General features: G+C 39.0%; 1 protein-coding gene across 3 annotated transcripts in view; it reads left to right on the top strand.

The window, feature by feature from the left end:
• Window positions 1–17,245, top strand: part of LINGO2 (leucine rich repeat and Ig domain containing 2) — a 168,716-nt gene extending 151,471 nt beyond the window's left edge. For 2 of the 3 annotated variants that reach the window (XM_027652551.1, XM_027652552.1), the window contains exon 3: window positions 7,359–11,754. In XM_027652551.1, the coding sequence (XP_027508352.1) occupies window positions 7,395–9,215 (1,821 nt within the window). In that variant the 5' untranslated portion in view covers window positions 7,359–7,394 and the 3' untranslated portion in view covers window positions 9,216–11,754. Of the gene's footprint in view, window positions 1–7,358; window positions 12,633–15,575 lie in introns of those variants that run through there. The other variant, XR_003529175.1, reaches the window with a different exon arrangement.
• The last annotated feature ends 7,372 nt before the right edge of the window (window positions 17,246–24,617 follow it).

Here is a 24,617-nt window from a genome sequence, read left to right as displayed (position 1 = left end):
AGATGCACTGTTTTCAGAGACAGAAATCTGTGTCTTTCTCCATTATTGCGTTATCAAATTTAGGTAAATCAACACATCTATTGTCACAGTAATTGTGCTATTCTAGTGTTTGCCACCTCTTAGTGACATCTTTTTTCACCAGTAAAAGAGGAATACTTTTTACTAGAGCTGAGTGAAGTTTGAAAAAGAAATTTTGTATAGCTCTACCTTTCAAAAATCTACTTCTGAATTCAGAAGGAATAGATGGCAGAAAAGATCTGTTATTCACAGTAGTTCATTAATCTATTCAACTAAGAATTCTTTCTCAAAAAATGTTTCTATGCAAATATTTGCAATATTTATGAGGTGATTAATTATTTGGGTATGATAATAGTGTTACTTTCCCTGAATGGTTGATTTATATCATTAACCTACACAAAAAAATTCTGAATTTTATTTTACCTTCAAACCTCTTTTACTGCCTGTCACATAATTGTTCATATAAGCTTTCCATAAAACTCTTCTCCTTCAACTTACTAGCAAGGTCAGTGGAAATGTCATTTTCTCTATAATTCTTGCAAACATTTTCACTTTCTTTTCCTGCTATTTATGCATGAAATGTCTCCCGTAAGATAATCCTTAAAATTCATTATCTTTTTCTTCAAATGTCTTCCTGAGGTTCACTTTCTCTGTGACAAATGTAAGAAATTGGTATGTTCATCTCAAAAACTTTGGGTTAGAAACAGAAAGTGTACTAGTGGTTTCATTTCTTTGCTTATTTTGGACAATCTGGATTTCTAAGCCTTGTATAAATAATTTGTATAATCACACACATTTGTCATTGTGATTTTCTTAGCTTCTGCTGTATGACACACATGCTTCTTTCACTTTGATTCAAACAATAATCTATGTATTTAGGATAAAAACAAAACCCACTTGTCTAGCTTCATTACACTTGGTACAAATATTTTAAGCAGTCCTACAATAATATTATTGAATAAGCAGTTAAAAAATGTTCCTCTAGTTGTTATTTCTGCTTTTGTTTCCTATTTTTCTATTATGTCTTTTATAAAGGGGTACTGGTCTGAGTCTCAATCTTTTCCTCTGAAAACAAATGCAATTTGAGTGTAGTTTCTGAGTTGATGTTAGCCCATGAAGATTTTATTGATGACTTAGTAGCAGAGGATGATTCTAGAACTGCAGAATAGTTGAATCAAAACTTTTTACCCAATTCAATGAATTATCAGAATAGTGGTTGTTGTTGTTGCTGCTATTATTCAAGGTTTCTGACAATATATTAATCATTGGAATGCAGATAGACAGCTATTTAATGTTTAGCAGTTTATTTAAATAAACTGAGATATTTAGGAGATCAATAAGGAGAGGGAGAACAAAATCTCTGCATAAGAGAAAAAAGGCTTGATCAAAGAGACAGGGGACATGGAACACCTTACTTCATTTGAATCATTTGTGAAATGCTCTGATTTATAGAAAAATCATCCTTTTGAGAGTGTGTAAGCAGGCTTGACTTTGTGATAGATCTTGGCAACAGTGCAGTAAACTTAGATGATTTGCAGGCGCGAGACCTGGTGAGGCAAAACCTGCACTGCAAATTACCTCTTACATTGAAAGAACACATAGTGGGAACATCAAAATTGCACAGTCTAGTCAGAAAATACCACAGTCAATCCCCCTTGTGACATTGTTTCTCACTCTAACAACATTCCTAAATGTCTAATATTTTCATGTGTTATTTGACTATCCCTAAAACCATCTCAGTTTGTCTCTGTCATCTTCCCTTCACATGCATCTCCTGAGCAAAACTTCCCAATGTTTCCACATTTATGCAGTCCAGAAGCAAGGGTTCCTCACTCTACCTGCCCTTACCTGGTTTGGTCCAGCATCACAGGTCAGATGGTCTTCCAAAGTAACTCCAATAGGTACTTGAGAGATAAAGTTGTGAATGAAACCTTCCTAAACCACACTGAACTGGGCAAAAGTTTGCACCACACAGGTAAAATTTTCAGTAGTTTTAACTGCTCATATTCACTGTCTGTCTACTCAGCACAAGAGAAAATGTGTTTTGTTGCAAAGATTTGAACAATGGTTTTGGCTTATTGCTTGCTGAAGTGTGACAGATGATGACAGCAATGCAAAGACTCCTCAGTATCAGCTCCCTGCTTTAAAACATAGCAATGTTAAAATTTAACATTCAGAGGAGAAAGAAACTATCTTACACACAGGGAGAAAAATTTACTATGCCTAAGCATAGACCCATAAAAATATCCTTATCGAAGGACTGCACGTCACAAAGTGGAATCACATTGGAACAGTTCATTAAGAAATGCAGCCCACAGGAAGTACTCACGCTGGGGAAATTCATCATGATTATCTCCTGTGGGAAGGACCCCACACTGGAGCAGGGAAAGAGTGTGAGGAGTGTTCTCCCTCTTCCCCCTGTGGGGAAAGAAGTGGCAGAGACAATGTGATGAACTGACGACAGTTCCCACTTCCCAAAACCTTGCACTGGTGTAAAGAGAAGGGAGAGAAGGCCAGGAAAAAGGGAGGGGAGAAGATGTTTTAAGATTTAGGTTTGTTTCTCATTATCTTGCTCTGATTTGATTGGTAATAAACTAAACTAATGCCCCTCAGTTAACTCTGTCTTGCCTGTTATGGTGACCAGTGAGTAATCGCTCCCTTTATCTGGACCCGTGAACCTTTCATTGTGTTTTCCCTACCCTACCCAGTTGAGGAGGGTGGTGATAGAAGCTTTGGTGGGCACCTGGTGTCCAGCCAGGGTCAGTGCAGTAGATACCTTTAAAACAGGGACTTCACCTGGTTCTCAGGATTAGCTGGTAGCATTTAGGTGAATAATCAGTACAAGTCTGTCTTATCATGCAACGTTTAATCCTAGAACATGTGTTTAATACAGTATGGTTTTCTAAAGGGAGTCTTAGAAGGTAAATTATTAAGTGATCTCAACGTCAGACAAAATTGTCATCTCTGATATGATCCACTGGATTTTTTTGCTTTCTGAAAGGCAGGAAAAGGGGTAGGAAAGGAGAGATCAAACCTGCCAAGTTAGAGTATCATTTGATTCAAATTCAGCTGACAAATGAAACAGATCACTCCTTTTCTGGCTAAAACCATGTCCCTTATAGTACTGAAGAATCATATTGGACATGGAAAGGAGCATGGTCAAGTGCACTCTAGTTTTAGCTATAAAGATTTCAAAATTAGTCTGAGAGGGAGAAGTGAAACAATATAAAACATATTTGCATGGTTAGACACATTCCTAGCTATGATATTCAGAATTGTATGGCATTCTAAGGGAGCATTGGGTTGCTTTTGATTTTTTTTTTTTTAATTTTAGTTATAGTTTTTCAGTTTAAAAGCTACAGGGCACAGTACATTCCTGTAAAGCATTTATGGGAAGATTCAAAGCTGCAGAACTTTGTACAAACTGATTTGCATTTCAAAGCAGTGGAGATGGCTGTTTTGGGTGAGATCACACAGAACTATTAACTAATAACTTTAATGAGCTTTCATAATTGCATAGTTGAACTTTGACTAGGATCCTCTTTTGAAAAATAGTATCAGCCAACAGTAACTTGACTCTTGACACTTTGGACTTAAGAAACAGAGCTAGAGAAAGAAAAGAAAGAAGACAATTAGTTTATTTTTATTTTTTAATGAGGAATTCCTTTATATATATTCCTTTATGTAATTTTCTAGAGTTTATTGAAGCATTATAAATGCTCCAGAAAGGTTGTAAAAACAATTTTACAGGTTCTCATTCACATTCAAGCATAGAGAAACTGTCAGTTCATAATTATTTATTATGTTTTTTGAATTTTGGGCCTAATAAGCTATAATTTTAAAGTAGTCTCTAGTGCAATACATGGTACAATCACAAAGCACTAAGACTGTACTTTTAGGTTACATCTATGTACAAATACATATATATGTACATACTTGTATGCATGCACTTTAATTTCTTGCATATATCACAGTGAAGAGAGGGATGCAAGGAAGGACAATGAGATAATCCTACAGATGTTTAGGGGGAATTTTTATACTTGTAAAGGATAAAGTACTTTGTGCTGGTTGTTTAAGAAGGAATGGAAGGTATCATGTTGAACAGTGACACATAATTCAGCACAGCACCAGTGTGCTGAAGTTTAAAGAAATGTGTGAAATAATTTTTCACTGCAACAAATCTATCTTTTAATGACATAATTTCACCCTGATTTTTAAGGAGTAGCATTTCTGATGAGATAAGGTTACTTTTTTTTTTCATTTTTTAATGGAGATAGTAATTTTCCCAAAAAGCAGTTCAAAGTTAAGGGTGTAGTCACACATTTCTTTAGCAGGAAGCGTGATAGTATAATCTGTGTCAAGGTAAATTGAAATAATAAATTTAATTTATGTTTTCTTCTAACCTGTATTTAACTTCTAACCCTGATCCAAGTAAACTTTACTTTTATGACTTGCTATTTAATATAAATTATTGATTCTCCTTATTGAAATGTAATTTGCTCCAGCTTATACCTCAGTCCTGAATCTTTCTTGCCTGCAAATGCGTACACACATATGCCCACACCATTTTAGATTAATACATATCCATCTCCATATCTGTGCATAACTTTCGCAGAAGACTACTGTAATATCTGAAGTGCCTTATTAACATTACTTTTCTTTCTTCCAGACAGAGACGAAAAAATCCTTTTATCACATTTTATACTGTCCGTTTTATAATTTAGACTCCTCAGAAGTTTTAGTTACTAGGTGGATTGGATAGTTGCAAAATTGTTTTGTATTTTTGCTATCTAAAATGACCACTCTAGGCATGCTTACCTTCCACTGAACCTGTTTACTTTGTGCTTCATACATTAGGCAGCTAAGGAAGGAAGGAAATGAAATCCCTGTGTGCTAGAAGTATCAGTATGAAAGCACTAATCTCACAGACTGAGTTCTGAAAGCAATAATCAGAACACCCAAAAGCCTCTCTAGTCTGAATTCATTGCAAACACCTAATTCACAGACCCCTATAGATTTCCAGTTTTAACTTAGTGCCTAATGAAGGGAAGTTTACCTCTCAAAACCTTTATCACAGCTGGACATAACTAGCAATAGTTACTTGTAAGACTACAACTTAAGGGGGAAACTAAATCTCAGCAGGTTGTCATTCTAGAGCAAAGTCAAAATGTGCTTTTATAGGTGATATCATACAGAGTAGTCTTCATCCAGGTCTCCAGTCTCATGTCAAAATCAGCATGCAATATGCCTCTTATTGTTAATCTCTGCATAGATGTGTCAAAATGGAAATACAAAGCCACATCAGTCAAGAGTGAAATTCTTCCACAGAGTTATGAGAGGAGTAATATATGCACCATTCATTTATGGTCAGTCAAAGAACACAATTTTTATGTACCTCCAAATAAATTCTTGCTCACTCAAACAATCAAAACAGTTTTTAACAGTCAAAACACAACAGCTGTTGATTTCTCAGTACAGTTACAATAATGCTAATGTTTACAATCCAAACCACACAGTTTCTGTTGAGAATTGTTAATGTTACAATAAGATCAATAGATCCAAATATTTACTCTTTTTCTCGCATCTTGAGTCTCCGCTCTTCTGATCATCCACAGTCTGAGAGGTCAACTCTCCTCTGTCAGGCAGGATGATTATCACATTCTAACTTGTGTGCCGGGGGAGTGAGGTTTTACTGCAGTATAGTTACTGGTGGGACTTAGTCAGTTTGTGATTTGCTCGGTATTATTTTTATGTTGTTCAAACAGCTTATTTGCTAAAATAACTGTCTGATTTCCTCATAAATTTGCTTATACCATAATTTATTTAAGTGTATTTAGAGGACACTCTCCTCTGTGTACAGGCGGATTTCTTTTACATTGTCTATGTGACAGCACATAGAAAAAATTACTCAAATAGAAGTTGAAAACTTCTTAGGTAGGACCCAGATGACTCTCTAAGCCCAAACACACAGATAAGGGGGTGGATGCTTGGTCACAGGGTAATTTTGTCATTACCCATGATGACCAGATGGGCAATATTCATCTATTCAGTTCCAAGAGGTAATTACAGGCAGAAGTTATGTAAACATATTTTCAGCTAAAATGAACCCAAGTTAACCAATCCAGAAAAGGCTGAGGCACACCATAAGGCTTATTAATATCATGAAACCAAAATCCCAGTACTGTTACTCATCAAGTTGGTTGTACCACAGGAGTTAAGGCACTTCCATTGTCCTTGCTTGCAGTTTACTTCAGTCTGAAAGTGTCTGAGACACACCTTCCTTTGACGAACACCTATATTCTTTTCTTCTTCTTTTGAAATGAGTTATTGTGTGTCATCAGTTAGTAGCTATTGGTGAAAAATTCTGTGGCCTTTGGTGACTAAACCTGAAAAGTACAGCCTTTGGATAAGGGGGTTTAATTTAATAGATGTTATCCTGTCTTCTTTTATCCTCATTTTTAACTTGAAGGTGGGAATTAATAAATCCCTTACTAATTCTGATTCCCATTGAATCTGTGGTTCCTCTTTGCACACTGCACTGATTAAACACAGGTAGATCATCTTATCTTGGTTTTTGTCCTCCTAAAAATTAGTTTACATATCTTGGAAGTACAAAGAGGTATTCTGTAAAATCTTCTTAGGTCTTGGGTTCTAAAAATCACATGAAATATCTCTGTGCAGTAAAAGCAAAGAATCAATTTGTCCTTATTACAGATTCTAAACAGAGATGCACCAGTTCTTCCTTCCTCATCTGAGCCACAGCATACGCGTATGTGTGAACAAGCTCCATCTATTTATAGCTTTAATATATGCAATAAATGTTAAAAGGAATCTTTTCATTGTTAAGGAGTTCCTTTTCTTGATTATAATACATCATTAAGATTTACCTTAGAACATGAATGGGAATAAGAAAGGCAAAAGCTTAGTTTCATATCACCTCACAGAGGTCTAATGCTGTACACTTATCACAAATCCTATTAGCCCTTTTTGCAGAGTGTGTGGTGTTTATCTTGGGTTAATTATAGCACTGTCTTGAGGAAACCCACTGAAAGTGAGAAAAGACTGAAATCTAACCGTCTTTACTGTTTGCAGTAGGAAAAGCTGTTTTGTCTCCTCTGACATCTGGAGAAAAATGCTGAATAAACAGACCCTTTGGCTAGCCCATTGATATTGAAGGAAAATCTGCTTTTTTTTGTTGGTCTTGCCATTCACAGTAGGTTTTACTGTTTCGTTTCAAATGAAAACACGTATGTTTGCTTTGAAATGGTACTGTAAAATTGGCTGAGTTCTCCTTTTTCTGCAGACTTAACTTCTCCCCTTTCCCATCCTCATCCCCACAGGCCCGTGACGGAGGGTTAGCCCAGATCAGTGGAGTCATGCGTCACACAGCTCTATCATGCTGGCAGCCGTTCCTGGGTCTGGCTGTGCTGCTAATCTTCACAGGCCCCACCATGGGCTGCCCGGCCCGCTGTGAGTGCTCGGCACAGAACAAGTCTGTCAGCTGTCACCGAAGGCGTCTGATGTCCATCCCAGAGGGCATTCCCATTGAGACCAAAATCTTGGACCTCAGCAAGAACCGACTGAAGAGCGTAAACCCTGAGGAATTCACATCGTACCCTTTGCTGGAGGAGATTGACCTCAGTGACAATATTGTCTCCAATGTGGAGCCTGGAGCCTTTAACAATCTCTTCAACTTGCGCTCCCTCCGGCTGAAAGGAAACCGTCTGAAGCTGGTCCCCCTTGGGGTGTTCACTGGGTTATCAAACTTAACAAAGCTTGATATAAGTGAAAACAAGATTGTCATTTTGCTGGACTACATGTTCCAAGATCTGCATAACCTTAAATCCTTGGAGGTTGGGGACAATGATTTGGTGTATATATCACACAGGGCCTTCAGTGGGCTGCTCAGCTTGGAGCAGCTCACCCTGGAGAGATGCAACCTCACAGCCGTACCAACAGAAGCTCTTTCTCATCTCCACAACCTCATCAGTCTGCATTTGAAACAGCTCAACATTAACGCTTTGCCGGCGTATGCCTTTAAAAGACTGTTTCGTCTGAAAGACCTACAGATAGAGACCTGGCCCCTCCTGGACATGCTACCTGCCAACAGTTTGTACGGTCTCAATCTTACTTCTCTCTCCATCACCAACACCAACCTGTCTGCTGTACCTTACTCTGCTTTTAAGCACCTGGTTTACCTGACACATCTCAACCTCTCTTACAACCCCATCAGCACTATCGAAGCAGGCATGCTGTCAGATTTAGTGCGCCTGCAGGAGCTCCACATGGTGGGGGCCCAGCTGCGCACCATTGAACCACACGCTTTCCAAGGGCTCCGATTCTTACGTGTGCTTAACGTGTCCCAAAACCTGCTAGAAACCCTAGAAGAGAATGTATTCCATTCCTCCAAAAGCCTTGAAGTCCTCTGTATTAACAACAACCCTCTGGCCTGTGACTGCCGTCTCCTTTGGATTTTGCAGCGGCAGCCCACCTTGCAGTTCGGGGGTGAGCCACCAATGTGCGCTGGCCCAGACAGTGTAAGAGAGAGGTCATTCAGAGACTTTCACAGCACAGCTCTTTCCTTTTACTTCACCTGCAAGAAACCCAAGATACAAGACAAGAAGTTGCAGTACCTAGTGGTGGAGGAAGGCCAGACAGTGCAGTTGATGTGCAATGCTGATGGGGACCCTCAGCCTACCATCTCCTGGGTTACCCCACGCCGGAGGCTGATCACAACTAAATCAAATGGTAGAGCCACAGTGCTGGGGGACGGCACTCTGGAGATCCGATTTGCTCAAGACCAGGACACTGGGATCTACGTCTGTATTGCAAGTAACGCAGCTGGGAATGACACCTATTCGGCCTCCCTTATGGTAAAGGGGTTTACTTCAGATCGTTTCCTTTATGCCAACAGGACCCCTATGTATATGACAGACTCCAACGACACAAGTTCCAATGGAACTAATGCGAACAGCTACTCTCTGGACCTTAAGACAATATTGGTGTCCACAGCTATGGGCTGTTTCACATTCCTTGGAGTGGTTTTATTCTGTTTCCTTCTTCTTTTTGTTTGGAGCCGAGGGAAGGGCAAACACAAAACCAGCATTGACCTTGAATATGTCCCTCGCAAAAACAATGGTGCTGTGGTTGAAGGGGAGGTTTCTGGACCACGACGGTTCAATATGAAAATGATTTGATAGTATTCTGCTAGCAGTGCTTTTTCTGTGGCATTAAAATCTATTAAAACAGCCTGGCATGTGGAATCACTGGGCAAAAGCAGCTTAATGCAGCTGTCAGTGTATCAAAAGGTTGTAGGAAAATGGAAAGACTATTTGTGGTTATACAACAGAGCCTCCAGACCTTGAGGCAGATGTGTCAGGGCCTTTCATAGAACTGGGAAATTGTACTAACTGTTTGCATTGCAAATATTGGCATTCTGGGGATATCAGCAATGAACCACTGGCTCATGCTCATGGACAATTGTTCAACATTTTCTACTGCTACAAAAGAAAAAAGAAAAAAAACAAACAAAAACCTACAGTGTAGGATTTACATACTTAAAGAAAAAGACACATTTGTCTAAAACATGCTCTACAGTGACATTTGTATCTATATATCTCATTTGGTAAAACTTTGCATCCTCCCTTCTAGTTGGTTCAACACCACAAAAAAATTAGTAGTTTTTTTTCTTTTCAATTTACATCTATACTGTGTACATTTTAAAGCAATACAAATGAGAGGTTGTGCTTTTAGATATCCACCAATACTGACCCAAGTGTGATGTCACCCTTCTTTTAACTACCATCAAACTTAAATTAGATTCTTGTAGTTACTAATTAGAAATTACATAAGGTATTTTTCTCCTCATGTAGAAGGCCAGAGTTGAATAATTGAGAGTAAAAACAATCAACTCTGTCGATCTTCTCTTCGTATAAATATAAGGCATGTGCCTAGTTTTGATACAGAATGGAATATTTTTTATATCTGTGATATCACACTGGACCAGTTTACTGTAACATAGCCCTGGCTCTCACCCAGGGAAGGCAACCCACTAGTCAATGCTGGCATAGAGGAGTTGAGTTCTACCTTGAAGAGAGAGAATCGGTTTTGTTAGCCCTGATTTTAATTTCAAAGCTACTGTTAAAATGTTAATGTGTACCGGGCAAAATAAAGAGCATAATACATTCTGCAGACTCCTTGGGAAATATGGTCATCTTACTATTTATACAAATGTATTAAAACATACAAACACTCTGCTACTAGGAATGAACTCTTCTCCAATGCCAAGTAAACTACAGTTGTTCATGCATAATATGGGGATTATAATACTAAAATAATGATTAAAACATGATAGCCTCAAAAAGGCTAACATACTGCCAGATATAATGAACCTCTAGCCACTGTCATTCTCATCTTGTATATTTGTAGATAACACATAGACACAAAGCTAATTTCCAAGAACAGATTACTTAGCTATTCTTGATGCCATTTTAATAACGATGTGGTTATATTTCTTTCAGGGGCAGTATCTTAGAGCAAGAGGGGTGAGTTATTCCAGATTTTAGAAATCATTTTTAATGGAGAGAAGTCAGAAGTGGAATATTAGTTCAGTACAAGTAACTTTTTGTTTGTTTTATGTCTCTAAACAAATTCTCAAAAGACTGAGAACTGAAACTTTATTCTTAATCATTAATATCACTATTCCTATTTTGAAATTCTCAGCAAATGCAAGATATGAAGTTGTTCATCACTTCTCCTTTTTCCAGCAATTAGGAGCCATAAGTTTGTCCTACATGGCTGATAACAAATACAATTTTTCAATGATTGGCATAACCTGGAGTAAGGATAACAATGACTATATATATGTTTAATCAAAAAGGATATGAAAATATTATAAGACAGAACATTTGGATTAGTGTGATTTAAGAGCCCACGTTCAATCTTAATATTAGATTTCAGCACTTTGAAACCAAAGTCAGGCTGACCTATAATGGAATACAGGCGCTTCTAAAATTAGTATCCACATTCTTTGGCAGAGATTTTCAAAGCAGGATAACAATCTCCCGCTCCTATCAAGGGAAATGTGCCAAAAGTTGTAAAATCCAGCTGTGCTCCCCAGATGTACCCATAACAAAGCTGCAGGACCCAAGGCTAGACAATTTTGAGAATCTCTTTTCTTAGTGGTTGATATTTGGTTACATCGTTGTTCCATTTTATGTTGCCAAACTGAGGAGGTTGCAAGAGTTGTTAGAATTTTGTTCACTTAAGTTGATTTTAAGTTTAGAGCTGTGTTTTCTTGCTTCCTTTTTTTTATGCTCTGAACTAGATAGGTGAAGATTTATAGAGATGCTTGATCAGAATACTCTTTGTTCTATGACAGTTTATAGAACATTAATATAATGGAATAACCCCTGACTAAATTCTAACACCAGGGAAATTATTTTTGTTGATGTAATAACCACTGCACTGACGTCCAAAACTCTACTGTACCTTAATGTGGGCAGTTAAAGAAACAAATGGGGATAAAAAAAATGTTTCTGAACTGTCCATTGAAGACATTTGCATGTGCCTTTCCCTTGTAATTGTCATTTTTTCAACTAGTAATCCATTGCCCCGCAGTCATTTCATGTTAAATGTTAAAATCAATGTTAGAAGCAAAAAGTCTCCTAAGTTCTAGACATTTGAAGCTGATTTCTTCATATTAAATGACACAATGAAAAAAATTCTAAAAAAAAACACCCTAGAAAAAATGTACTTTTAGGATTAACTATGAATTGCTGTATACCCTTATTCCCTTAGAATGACTTTTAAGAAGTGATTGCGTTGTTAGTGCACTGCAAGGATTTGTGAGCAGAAATATGCTTAGTTACCTATGTGAAATGTGTACTGGTGATGAAAATCACCACTTGCTGTTGCTGAGCACCACCTTGCAGATCTGTCAACGTTCTGTGTATTGCCTTGAGTTCAGTCAGTATTCAGTTTTTCAGAATCAGTGTTTGCTTCCTGCCTCTAGCGATGTTCTTCTTTTTGCAGCCTACTTATTTCAGCATGGACTTGACAAGGCATATGGCGTCTCTTAACAGAAGTGAGGACAACAAGACTCAGAGTCACACTTTTTATCTTGCTCCACACAGTCTCCTTTTTTATGTGTCTGTGGGACACACACTCACTGTGGCTCTTTTGGGGGAATAAGGAATACAGTGCCAAGGTCGTGCCTAGATAGCACCTTTTTGGCAATTCTTTTAAGAACAGAATGGCTGAATGCCTACACGCTTCTTGAAGGAGTCACCTCTACTTCTCTGCTAGAGATCAAGGAGACACCACAGTTTATTTTACTACAGGGGAGAAAAAAGAGTGGGCTGTGAGGAGGCGTCTGACCCACATGGCTCCCCTATCATATATTCAGAAACAGGTGGATAGTGCATACCTGGTACTAAAAGTGGGAACAAAGGTTTTAAGCTACCTCTGACTTTTGTACAGGCTGGCCCCTATGCTGGCACAAGCCTGAACTTACCTGGCAGTCAGTGCAAGAAAACTCTGAGGAGAAGCAACAGTTCTGCAGAAATGGAAAAAGCAGAAAATGTCAAAACAAGCAAAGGAACTTGAGAAAGCAGGTACCAAAATATCCTTGTCATAATTCCTTTAAGAGAATGCTTGAGCCTCCCACAAATATGTTTTGAAGTCCACTTCCACAGACCAGTACTCTTCTTTCAGAATAGATGAATGTACAAGTGTTTACAGAATCACACTGAATCATGGAATTATTTAGGTTGGAAAAGACCTCCAAGATTATCAAGTCCAACCTTTGACCTTGCCAATTAGACCGTGGCACTAAGTGCTACACCCAGTCATTTACTGAACACCTCCAGGGGTGGTGACTCCACCAGCTTCCTGGACAATGCATTTCAATGTTTAACAAATATTTCTGTGAAGAAGTTCCTCCTGACATCCAACCTGAACCTCGCCTGGCACAGTGTGAGGCTATGCTCTCTCATCCTGTAACTTAGTTACCAGGGAGAAGAGACCGACCCCCATCTTACTACAACCTCCTTTCACATAGTTGTAGAGAGTGATAAGGAACCCCCATGAGCCTCCTTTTCTCCAGACTAAACAACCCTAGCTCCTTCAGCAGTTCCTCATAGGACTTACTCTATACATCCTCCAGTAGTTCCTTTGCCCTTCTCTGGATATGCTCCAGGACCTCAATGTCTTTCCTGTAGTGAGGGGCCCAAAACTGAACACGAGATTCAAGGTGTGGCCTCACCAGTGCCAAGTACAGAGGGACAATCCCTTCCTTGGTCCTGCTGGATACACTATTGTTGATACAAGCCAGGATGCCATTGGCCTTCTTGGCCACCTCAGCACACTGCTGGCTCATGTTCAGCCACTGTTGACCAGTACTCTCAGGTCTTTTTCTGCTGAGCAGCTTTCCAGCCACTCTTCCCCAGGCCTGTAGCACTGCCTGGGGTTATTGTGATCTGAGGGCTGGATCTGGCACTTGACCTTGCTGAACTTCATATCGCTGGCCTCAGCTTCTCAATCCAGCCCGTTCAGATCCCTCTGCAGAGCCTCCCTACGCTCCAGCAGATCCACACTGCCACCCAACTCAGTGTTGCTTGCAAACTTACTGAGGATGCGTTTGATCCCCTCATCCAGGTCATTGACAAAGATGAGAAACAGGACTGGCTCCAATACTGAGCCTTGGGAGCCCCACTAGTGACTGGACACCAGCTGGATGTGGCACCATTCCCCACCACTCTCTGTGCCCAACCATCCAACCAGTTTTTAACCTGGATGTTTTTTTAACCTGGGCAATTTTTAACCCGGGCAATTTTTAACCCAGTTAAACTTTCAAGAAGTGAGTTAAAGAGAAGACTGAAGCAATGTATTAACAAAAGAGTTTGAAATTATTTTAGGATGGTTAAGACTAACCAGCACCCCACCTCAGCCTTACTTTTAGATTTTGGGCTGGTTCTCTTTTCTTTTCCCCTTCTTCTTTCTCATTAACTTTACAACATTCTTTTCAGAAAGATTTTGTCCACAGAAATCTAACTTCAGTTAGATTCAGACTGGGAGGCTGCATTTACCCTCCGTTCCCACTTCATCAACCATTCACGCATGTTGCAAGAGCCAACAGGGTTGACAGCTCCAGATACAACTGAACTCAAACAGGAGACTCCAAGATCCCTAGAGAACTGTTGACACAAGTTGATGTCACTAAGTGGTTTTTTAACTAAACATTTTTTCTTTTGACTTCATTGTCACATTGCCATTTGAGGTTTTCCTTATTTACGTGGATGGTAGCTATCTTTTTTTTCCTAATTTCTTTCATCTTGGTATTGAAACATCTATGACGGTAACAATTATAACATCACAAATAAAATTAAGAAACATTGCACACTACACCCTCAGCACACAAATTGTAATTTAGGCATATGAGATGCAGTAAGTCAGCATTAACACTTAATGAAAAGTCTTATCTAAACCTTGTGACAGAAGAAACTGGTGAGAAGAAACTGAGGGATGTAGGCCATGTTGCAGCAGAATCACATCAAAGACAAGTAGAAACAGACTTTGCTACACCATGCCTGGATATCAATTTTAGACATTGGACTTTTTCTGAAAAACTTTCAGGATATGTGAATGCCAGAAGCCCATATTTAACCCGTAAAAAGACAAAGCATTGGCTGAAAATCCGGTAGAGCAAGTGACTGCTGGCTGCCCAAGTACAACAGCAACTTCCAGCAAAGACAGACAAGAAACTGTAGTCAGGCAGTTATTTTGCTTCATCCACTACTGCATTGTGTGAAAATATAGTCCATTAGGCAGTAATAAAATGGACAATCCTTACCCATTTTTCTTCAAAGAAGGCAACGTTTGTGTAATAAACTAGAATCTGTTACACCTCCATCCCCAGCAGTGAAACACCCAGCAAGAAGTGAGGAACAGGAAGCCTATTCTGATCAGTTTGTTGATTATTGTTTTCCCCTGAATGATCCTAGTCTACCTGGGGCTTGCATGATGACTATCCTGTCCGTTTCCATCACCTCAGCTCATCAGGTGGCTTGACATGGAGTAGCAGGGAAAGAAACACATGATCAAGTTGTCTATCTTCACTGAACAGTAACTCTGATCTCAAATAAAAGAAAAAGCACAGCAGTAGAATCTTAGAAATGCCAGTCTGCTGCAGCTGATTCATAGTTTTGCAGTAAGACAACACGTGGGGAAACATTGTATACATGCTTTCTGACCTTGTTTCAGTATCCTATGAGACTGATTGCTTTTTATGCTAAACAGAACCAGGAAAAAAAAAGTTAAAAAACTCTCATCCAGTAATTTAAAACTTAATTGTGCCTGAAGAAGTTAAAAGAACACTTTGGAAAAAGCAGAGGGCCTCGTTGGAGAATCTCTCAAGAAATGAATGAGATTTTTCAAGTTATCTAAGCAATTTGGATGCCCTGTTCTTATCACCTGTAATAAGAATTAAAAACTAAACTTCCCTTGGCAGCTTAGAAGAATCATAGTTTAGTGACACATGCTCCTTTTGTGTCTCCTAGTTCTACCCTCTTCCCTTCTCAGTTTCAAATGACTGTGATGCCAAATGAAGATCTCTGAATTTGGTTAAGTTTCACTGAATGTTCACGTGGCTTTTGGAATCTGATCTCAAACCAGAATCTTAAACCTCCTTCAAGCCAAAAATAAAAATAAAAAAAGAAGTTTAAATAAACCTCCTCCTGCAAGTGAAATAAACCAACTTCAGTAAAAACCTTGCTACTGAGATAGCTACATGCCAAAAGCAATCTGCAGGGGATTTTGGGGGGTTGGTTTTTTGTTTTTTTTTTTTACTAGGAGCAGGTGGTTGGATATGAGGCCAGCTGAAAATAAAAATCTGCATTTATAGCATCAGCAGAATGAGGAAAGAGCTGGTATAGTCAAGAAAATGATCACTGTTGTTTCAACTTAGATTGAAGAATACTTTGTCTTTCATATTCAAATAGGTTATAGAGAAATACGAAAGAACAGACTTTCACCTCATAATTTGATTATTTGTGTTTATTCAGCAGGTACCAAAATTGTCATGAAGCAGTAACGTTGAAGGAAGAGAGTGAAAACAGATTTTCTACCGTAGTCAGGCAATATAAATCAGGAGACACCATTCTGTTGCTCCCGGTTACACTGGAAATTTGATAAATGAATCTAGGTTTTTTGCTTTCTACTAAGCAGGCTGCAGTGGAAATTAGTTTTAATTATTTCTCATCTTGTGGCATATCTTTTATTTTGAATTGCTTTAATATTTACCACTGCTAACTGAGCTGGAGAACATGAAAATATACATTTTGGAAAGAAAGGAAAAAAAGGTAAATGGAAATCTGTAACCTTAAAGACGTCTGCCTATTTCTAACCGTGGCATTTGCAAGTCAGTAACATTATCTCCTCATACATAAGCCAAAAACAATGGCTTAAAAGTGTTGTGCATAAGCAGCTGCGTATGCAGCTATGGAGATGGCTGTCAACTTGTACACACCTTAGCAATTTTAATCTTTCAGAAAAAAATATTATTGCTTCTTAAAGAATTCATTTACGACACTTTAATACCTAAAACCAAACAACACTTTGACTTCATTGCACTGGGCACTGTATAAGTAGGAAGTAAATTATATCACTGATCTCTTGAGCTTGCAGCCATAAAGTAAGAAGTTGACTTTTGAGCAAGTACATGTGATAACAAGTCTCTCATTTTTTTGTGGAGGGAATGCCATAGTGCAGGTATATTAAAATACCATCACACTTACTAAAATCTGTTTGCAAGCACATGTAGTTCATATGTACATGTTTGTGTGTGGAAAAATAAGTAGTTATATTTGTTTTGCTCTTTTCTTACTTCAAGTATTAAATGTATATTGTTTTTGAAAGGTGACAAGGTTAACGAGAAAAAATTGTGCTGTAATTTATTTTAATATATATGATCATGAATATGGATGGGAAATGAAACAGCCTTGCTGTCATGATCCATGAAGCACATGAGAATTCAGATTTGTCCATAAGTTCACTTCATGTTTGAGCAAAATATACTAATATAATGGGGGGGGGGGAAGAAAAAAAGCTTTGTTTGTCAAGACAGTTGTCCTGAATGTCATTTTAAAAGTTACTTTAGGGCTTATGTCATGATGTGTATCATGCTTATCCACAATGAAACCCAAATAAATAATTCCATGGAGTGGTAAAATTTACTTGAAAAAGTGAAGAGAATTTACATTGTTTCAGCTGTTGTAGTTGAGCACTTTTTTCCAAGGAGTAGTGCAGGAAACTAAGATAAGAACATTACTGTTTTCTTAACATCAGACCTTAGGTCTTAGTGTAAAGTCTTCACAACAAGTTGTCATTCCAGACCTACCACTCTTGAACTGAGAATATAAAACATTACACAGAGAAAAAGAAGATTCTAGCAGGTATTTTTCATCTACTCACTCTCGTCTTCATCGCATGGACCCCTCAAACACAAAGAAAAAACTAGGTCTCATTCAAACGTGGTTTGGGGTTTATTCTCCATACCAAGTATCAGTCAGCCTAATCCCTCACTTTTACTTGTGCAGTGTGTTCAGGTAATTGATGGGGATACAATCAGGCTAATGTTGGAAGAAAGAAAGCCTGCCACTTACCAGCACCACAGAGAGAACAGCAGAAAGACAGATTTCACCAGCTGTGTCACTTGGAAAGCAACCAATACTGAAAATCTGCATCTGAAACATGGTTTCTGAGAAAATCACCAGTATTCAAACTCCCCTATAACTACACTAGAAAAATTAAGTGGTGGAAAGTATACTCTGCTGAGCTTGAAAGTTATTTCAACCCCCTGAGGATTGCCACAATCCACCAAATCTACAGCAGAGATGAGTCTGAAGAAGGACACAGTCTGTAATCTAAACTATTGCTACTCCCATTTTTCCACAGCTAGGTACTTTTACCAACAGAGAATTTTCTTTATGCTTTCTGGGATAATCTGAAATAAGATTTATCACCCATGAACCCATTATACTCTAAACCAGGGTCTTACTCACTAGAAAGGAAAACAGTTGTTAGTGCTACCTCAGGAACTGAAGAAGCGGCTTGAAATCCTGATAGACTGCAGGGAGCATAGACAGACAGGGGTTGAACAGACAGGGGTTGAATCTGAACTCTCTTGTGCCTCCTGAAATCTGTCTTATCCTTATGTATTTGCTCTTGACACTCCCAAAAGATTTCAGCTGACTTGCACCACTGTACCCTCCTCTGCAGCAGAATGTCAAATGCAAGGAATTTTTTGGCTAAATTTACCATTGATTATTTTAATAACCCACTTTATTAATAATCTTTTAATTTCCTTTATTTTTTAATATGATTGACAGTCTAATATACTGCAATACTGCCTTTTGTATGACATGAAAAAACAGCTATTGCACCTACCCCTGCATTGAGAACATCGACTTTTTTCCTCAGAAGGTTCCTCCACTCTAAGATTAAGATTTCCTTTATGCAATTATAGTTCATTTTTTGGACTACTTGACACTATATCAAGGAGTGGAACCTGTTCCTATATCATAAGATCTACTGAGTAAATTCCAGTTTTACAGTAGAAGAAACTACTAGTTTTCTCCATGATAACCAGATAAAGAAAAACACCATCACTGACAAACTCATTAAAACTGAAAAAAAAAAAAAAAAGAAAAAAAAAAAGAAAATTAGAATTCTAATATCTATTGATAACCTAAATGAAAAACACCACTTCAGATTTTTAAAAGCATCCAAAATTTTCTACAGCATAGTCACTTTCAAAAATTTTTAAGAATATTTATACTTACACAGATCCACTATAGAGGATTTGTCACAGTGTTAGTAGCCCTGTACTAGATACCACAGATACCTTTAAATAAACAAATCTTTGCACCCAAAGTTTATTTTAAGAAATGCCTAGGTTTAATATTTTTATATTTTAAAAAGTTAATGGAAAGCGGGAAATCACACCACTTACCAAGTAATAAACACAATTCACAAATACTGAGTTATTCTCGCATGGGGGAATGCTCACAGTGTATTTTCTGCGTTATAAAACTTTCCCATATACAGTTGTAGATGACGTGCTATAAAAAAGGGCTTTGTTCATCTCCTATGCTATCTGGACTGGCAGAGGAGCTGGTAATTCAGGCACAGATAGATCTGAAAATACTGGATTAAGAAACATAGAATTATTGCAAAGGAACTGATCTTTCTGTCTACTGATTCAGTAGCAGTCTGGGAGATTTGGCCTAAATTCCTTCTTTCCTAGATATAGGGAATTCCTTGTTGAAAGCCTTATTTTGCATCTGTTCTTGGAAGGGTAAGCTTCAACCTTAGTAATCAATGTGTAATGAAATACAATAATTTAGTAAAATACAGGATCAGATAGTGGAGAAGAATAGGAATTAAAACTTGTGTAAAACATTATATTACACTGGTACTTAGCACATCATCTAAGTAACTCTGAAATTATTTGGGTTTGCAGGATCTCATTTATTAATTAATAGCTAGGGGATGCATTCAGCTAGTTAAAGCTGTAATCACCAGCTAGAATATCTTATTTACCTCATCAGTCCCTAAGTGGAAATTATATTTTTCTGAGCTATTTTCCAATAACTTTCCTATTTATATAACTCAAAAGCACAAGTGATGGAGAGCACACTTATTTTATTATAGGAAGACAATGATAGTAAATTTAGTCTATTACTTTTGCTAAGAGAGTTCCTTGCTGTATGTATAAAGATAAATTATCTAAATTATTGCTATCACTGAAACCAAACATCTTTAAGAATCTATCAACCTTTTGTACATCTGTGCAGTGCATCAGTTTTAATGCACTGCAAACAATACTTTGTTTTCATATAGAACAGGCATGCCATGTAAAAGAGTTAGAGACGATGCAGCCATCTGAGTTATACAAATGTTTGCATTTTAATGGCCCTTATTGAATTTTTGTCAGCTTTTATGAGTTTGGCAGGTTGTCATATTTCACTAAAGTATATCAGATCATCTTTGCCTGGCTTGAGGAAGAGCTGTCAGTTAGTAACACAAGCAGAAGGCTGGAACTCAGGATTTCTTGGCTGTAATCAAAACCCCTAGGCCTCTAACTCTCTGGAGAATACAACAATAATATTTACTTTTCAAGAGGAAGCTTCTGCCATTTCCCTGAGGATTATAAAGCCAAAGAGTTATGTTTCACCCATACCTGTGTGAGGAATGATAATTCTGATGAAGGTTGGTATGCGGTAATAGGCAGTGTTATCAGGCAAAAAAAAACGCTTTTCTAAGAACTGCAACCCCTGCTGCCCGAACTGCTCTGGAGGAGCACATCACTTGGCAATGTAGTGACAGCAGTGGTCTGCCCTGTAGTCAGCGTTTCCAACCATTCTAAATTAAAGGCTCTTGTAGAGCAGTGGCAGTATATAAAAGAAAATTGTCATGAGATATGCACACCAACTAGACTCTGTCTTTTATGCAGTTCAGTGGTATATTGCATGAAAAGACCTCTTAATGCCTCACTTAATTAGTGGCTTTGCAATGCTCAAAAAACATGATTATTTCCTAATCTATGAAGATTTGTCTCTTTGCCTTTGATTATAGATGAGAAATGCTGAAATGAACGCAAACAACACATCAATTGTCAAGTGTCACACCAAGCATTCAGAATCCCACTACTACAACAAAAACATTTCTCTTTGGTCCTTATACAAGACTATCCAAACTAGGTCACATAGTTTCTCTACTCTCTAGTCAAAATTTCTTAAAAGAAAGCTAGCATTTCCACAGGTTCTCCAACTTTTTAATAGATAAAGTAACAAGCATACACTTTTCAAATTGCTGCTGCCAATGTTTATCATAGGGAATTTGTCCTGACACTACTCTGTTTACCACAACACTGAGTCGTGGCCAACCTCATCTTCATCTTTTAATCAAGAATGTTTTGCTTACAAACAAGCCAAACACTTGGAACTTCCCCATTCCCAGCTTCTGCTTTAGAACTGAAGCCAGAAGACTTTGCTGTGATGTCAGTGAAGTACATTTGATAGTTAATGACTGGTTACTGCCTTGCATCCAGCAGTCATTGGGAACTATTTCTGAGGTATGGTTTTAATCTGGCATGTTTAAAAATAGCAACTAGTCCTTGGGAACAAGATTAACCAGTACATCCATTTTGACATTCAAGATCATCAACTCAAGACACTGGAAGGTGTGTTTAAGTCATTGAAAACAGAAGGAAGTACTTGCTGGATGTGCATGTCATCTCAGAGAACTGTAAACAAAAAGGCATGTAAGAGGTCAAGTTCTCCTTTAAGTGTTAAATTACTGAAGCAGAAACCCAAACCACTGTAAACAGTAGGAGGTAAGCATTAAAAAAAAAAAACAAAACAAAACAAAAAAAAAAAAAAAACACCATAAGAATTTTGCTCTGGTGGGTTTTATGGTGTAATAATACAAAGTCAGAAAGATGAATAAGAGACGTACTCATCTCTTAATTTTATGGGGAAATTATTTTCTCAATGTGATAAAATACTCCCTCCAGATCCTGTATTAACACAAGGACTCTCCTCTCTTCTTGTTCAAAAAGGAGAGCTACAAACCACCTCATTTCAGTACAAATACTTCTTAAAATACATTCTCTTCTGTTCAAAACATCAAACCTTCCTGGATTTTCAACAGCTGTTGTAATTGTTTTTCATAGAAATCGATTTTAATTGTAACACTGTTCTGCTACAGCCCTATTGTCTGTGTCCTTTGAATTGTCAGTTACTTAAATGAAGAAATAAAGGCTTGAAAGTGCATTGTTGTATTTGATTTGTATGTTTCAATTGTCTTATCAGAAAGAAAGTTAAGAATTTCATCTGTTGAGACACAAAAAATACTTTCCTTAAAAAAAATAATAAAATAAAGATAAAAAATCCATTATTGTTTCACTTGTGGTTTTTAAGACAAAAGTTTGAAGTTGTCATTCTAACCCTCTGCTATAGTTTTGGAAATATGCATAATATTTCAGTGATTAAATTGATTATAAATAAAAAAGGGTTTTGTTAAATAATCCAGTAAGGTTGAATTCCTACATATATAGTCTAGTGTCTCCCTGCTAGGATAGTACTTGTTATACCAGTGTCATCTCTCAGCCTGCCCTTTCCTCACACTTTCCAACCAGTGTGTGACTGGTAAGTTCCACATGTGGTGTTCTCATTCAGTTCGAGGACCATCAAATGTAAGGATTTGTTCCAGTGCCTTCTTTTCTTGCAAGCATGGGTAGATGGGATCTGCATGCTGAGGACCTGCTGATCCAGGAGCTTTTAAGTTGTCCTTACCACACTGATAGCTCTTTCTCTGCTGTCCCATCTTCCTTTGCTGGTCATCACTGGGTTAAAAGAGGCACAACTATCCCCACAGATAAAAATAATTTTTCTTTGCTTCAGAGATGGACGAGCTCTGAGCCACTAGCTAGTCCTGTTCTGTCCAGGTGCTTACACATTTGGGCTCTGTTTTTGTGCTGATGTCTGGCTTCCAACCAAAAGCTGGAACACTTCCAATGGCAACCAACCTATGGGGAAGGTTGCTAGTGTGTCATAGACAGCAGGCAGGAGTACCTGAAGCAGAGGCAAGCCTTGGGACAACTGTGATGTTGAGCTACAGAGTGTTTTCTAACAGCAAAATCCCCTACCAAGAGGAAGTAGATGTCAGAGGGACTTAATCAGGCTCAAGACAACTCAGCCAAGTCCTTGGTGACAAGTGTAAAACACCAATACTGAGCAGAACACAAAAAAATTAGGGGAAAGAGTGGAAAGGTGCCTTACAGGAAGCCCCAGCAGGGTGTGCAGAGGTACAAGTAGTGGTGGGGCTACCAGGATACACACTGCTGCCACAGCTCACTGCAATGTACCAAAACCATGAACTGAGCCACACTCAGTTCATCCCCAGGTACTAGCAGAGTATGCCCTACCTGGTTCATGCCTGAACTCCATTATGTGTCTCTATAAGACCTGCAGAGTCAAGTGCAGCTTTGGTTTGTGCTTGTTCCTACTTTGAGGGCTGCAGGTGGCAGACCTTGGTGCCCATTCCTAAACCTTCCCCTGTGTTTCCATGGTCCTACCTGGTATAGGAAGCCATGCGCTGCAGGGCACTTGCAGCAAGGTGATACAGTGAGCCAGCAGGAAGCCAGACTGCCCTCTCTGTAAAAGCCTGTCTAACCCATCAAGTTCTCAGCGTGAGCAGAAGCTGACTTCAGAGTACTACAAAATGCCTGCCACAGAGCCATCTGCTACTGGTACCCAATAAGGAAGAGTTCCCAGACACCCAGAAGCCCCCATCTTTCATCACCCCATGGCCTCCTGCTATCCTTTCCGCAGCGCACACCATTCCCAGATGAGCAGTGACAGCGTACAGAGTCACAGTTGGTGACCCCCAGCACGGTATCTGGGCAGCTCTTTTCCACAGTGTCATGGTTTGAGATAGCCCCAAAATCTGATTCCCTAGCTCTATCCCCCCTCCCACATCTCAACCTAATGTGAGATGGGTTTTTCCAGACAAAACACAACTAGACTCAAAGTGGGGGAAAGGGAATATATTACAATGACTGTACAAATAAATACTATAACACATTATACGCACTATCACAACTATCTCTACCATGACATATAGTATTTACAATGGATCAGATCTCCTCTCCCCTCCAAATAAAAGTCCAGGAGGGAAGGAAGGACAGATCCCTTCCAGTCTCTCAGGCAGCAGCTTCTTCTAAGGCAGCAGGTTCTCCTCATCTCATGCATGCAGCAGTAACTGGATTGTTGTAGCTGGATCTCTGTTCAATACACACAAGGGGGTCTCCAAGCCCCTCGGCTCTCCTTCGGTCCAAGCGAAGGCCTCACCTGTGGGCTGCCAGCAGGGACCAGACTCGCGTCACCACAGGTATATCACGAAATGCAGGGGTATCTTCGTGAAAGTCCCTTCCTCGGGGGATTGAAATTCCCCTTTGCAGAGCTCCGTGCTCTGCCTCAAGGCTGCTAACTTAGCAGCAGCAGTGAGGGGGGACAAGGTCAACCCCCCTGCATTCCTTCTCCATCCCAGTCCAGCTTCAGGACGCCTTTGAGCTTCTCAGCTCCTCTCTGTAGTGCATGCTGCACTTCAAGGCTCTTTCAAGTAAGAGTCCATCGTCTTCCTCCTTTCTAGGAGGTCTCAAAGGAGTTTTAGGGGTTTGGTACAGTTCCTACCCCCAGAACTCCGAAGCTCTGCTGCGGGCTCTCTTCTCCTCAACTCTCCTTCTAGGAGTCTTCTCTGCGGTACTGCATGTCTCTGTTGCTCCGTCTTATCTCTTCTGGCTCTCTGCCACCGTTTCTCCGGTCAGTGCCAGCTCGGCTGTTTTTCTCCGACCGCTGCCCAGTTTGGAGAAAACATCTCCCAGCTCAACTACAGACACTTAGCCCAGTCTAACACTGTTCCAAGTCTCTGTAGCCCCCAACTGGGGCTGGGGGGCCCCAGAGGCCCCCAGGGGCTCCGGCCCCCTTTCCTCGTGGCTCCTACAACAATGGCTACTTCTTCTAACAACCAAACTACAA

The sequence above is a fragment of the Corapipo altera genome, unplaced genomic scaffold, assembly GCF_003945725.1.
Source record: "Corapipo altera isolate COAL_440 unplaced genomic scaffold, ASM394572v1 61286, whole genome shotgun sequence".
NCBI classification, from domain to species: domain Eukaryota; kingdom Metazoa; phylum Chordata; class Aves; order Passeriformes; family Pipridae; genus Corapipo; species Corapipo altera.
The sequence above is the reverse complement of the archived record's forward strand: the minus strand, read 5'-3'. Positions and strand labels throughout refer to the sequence as shown.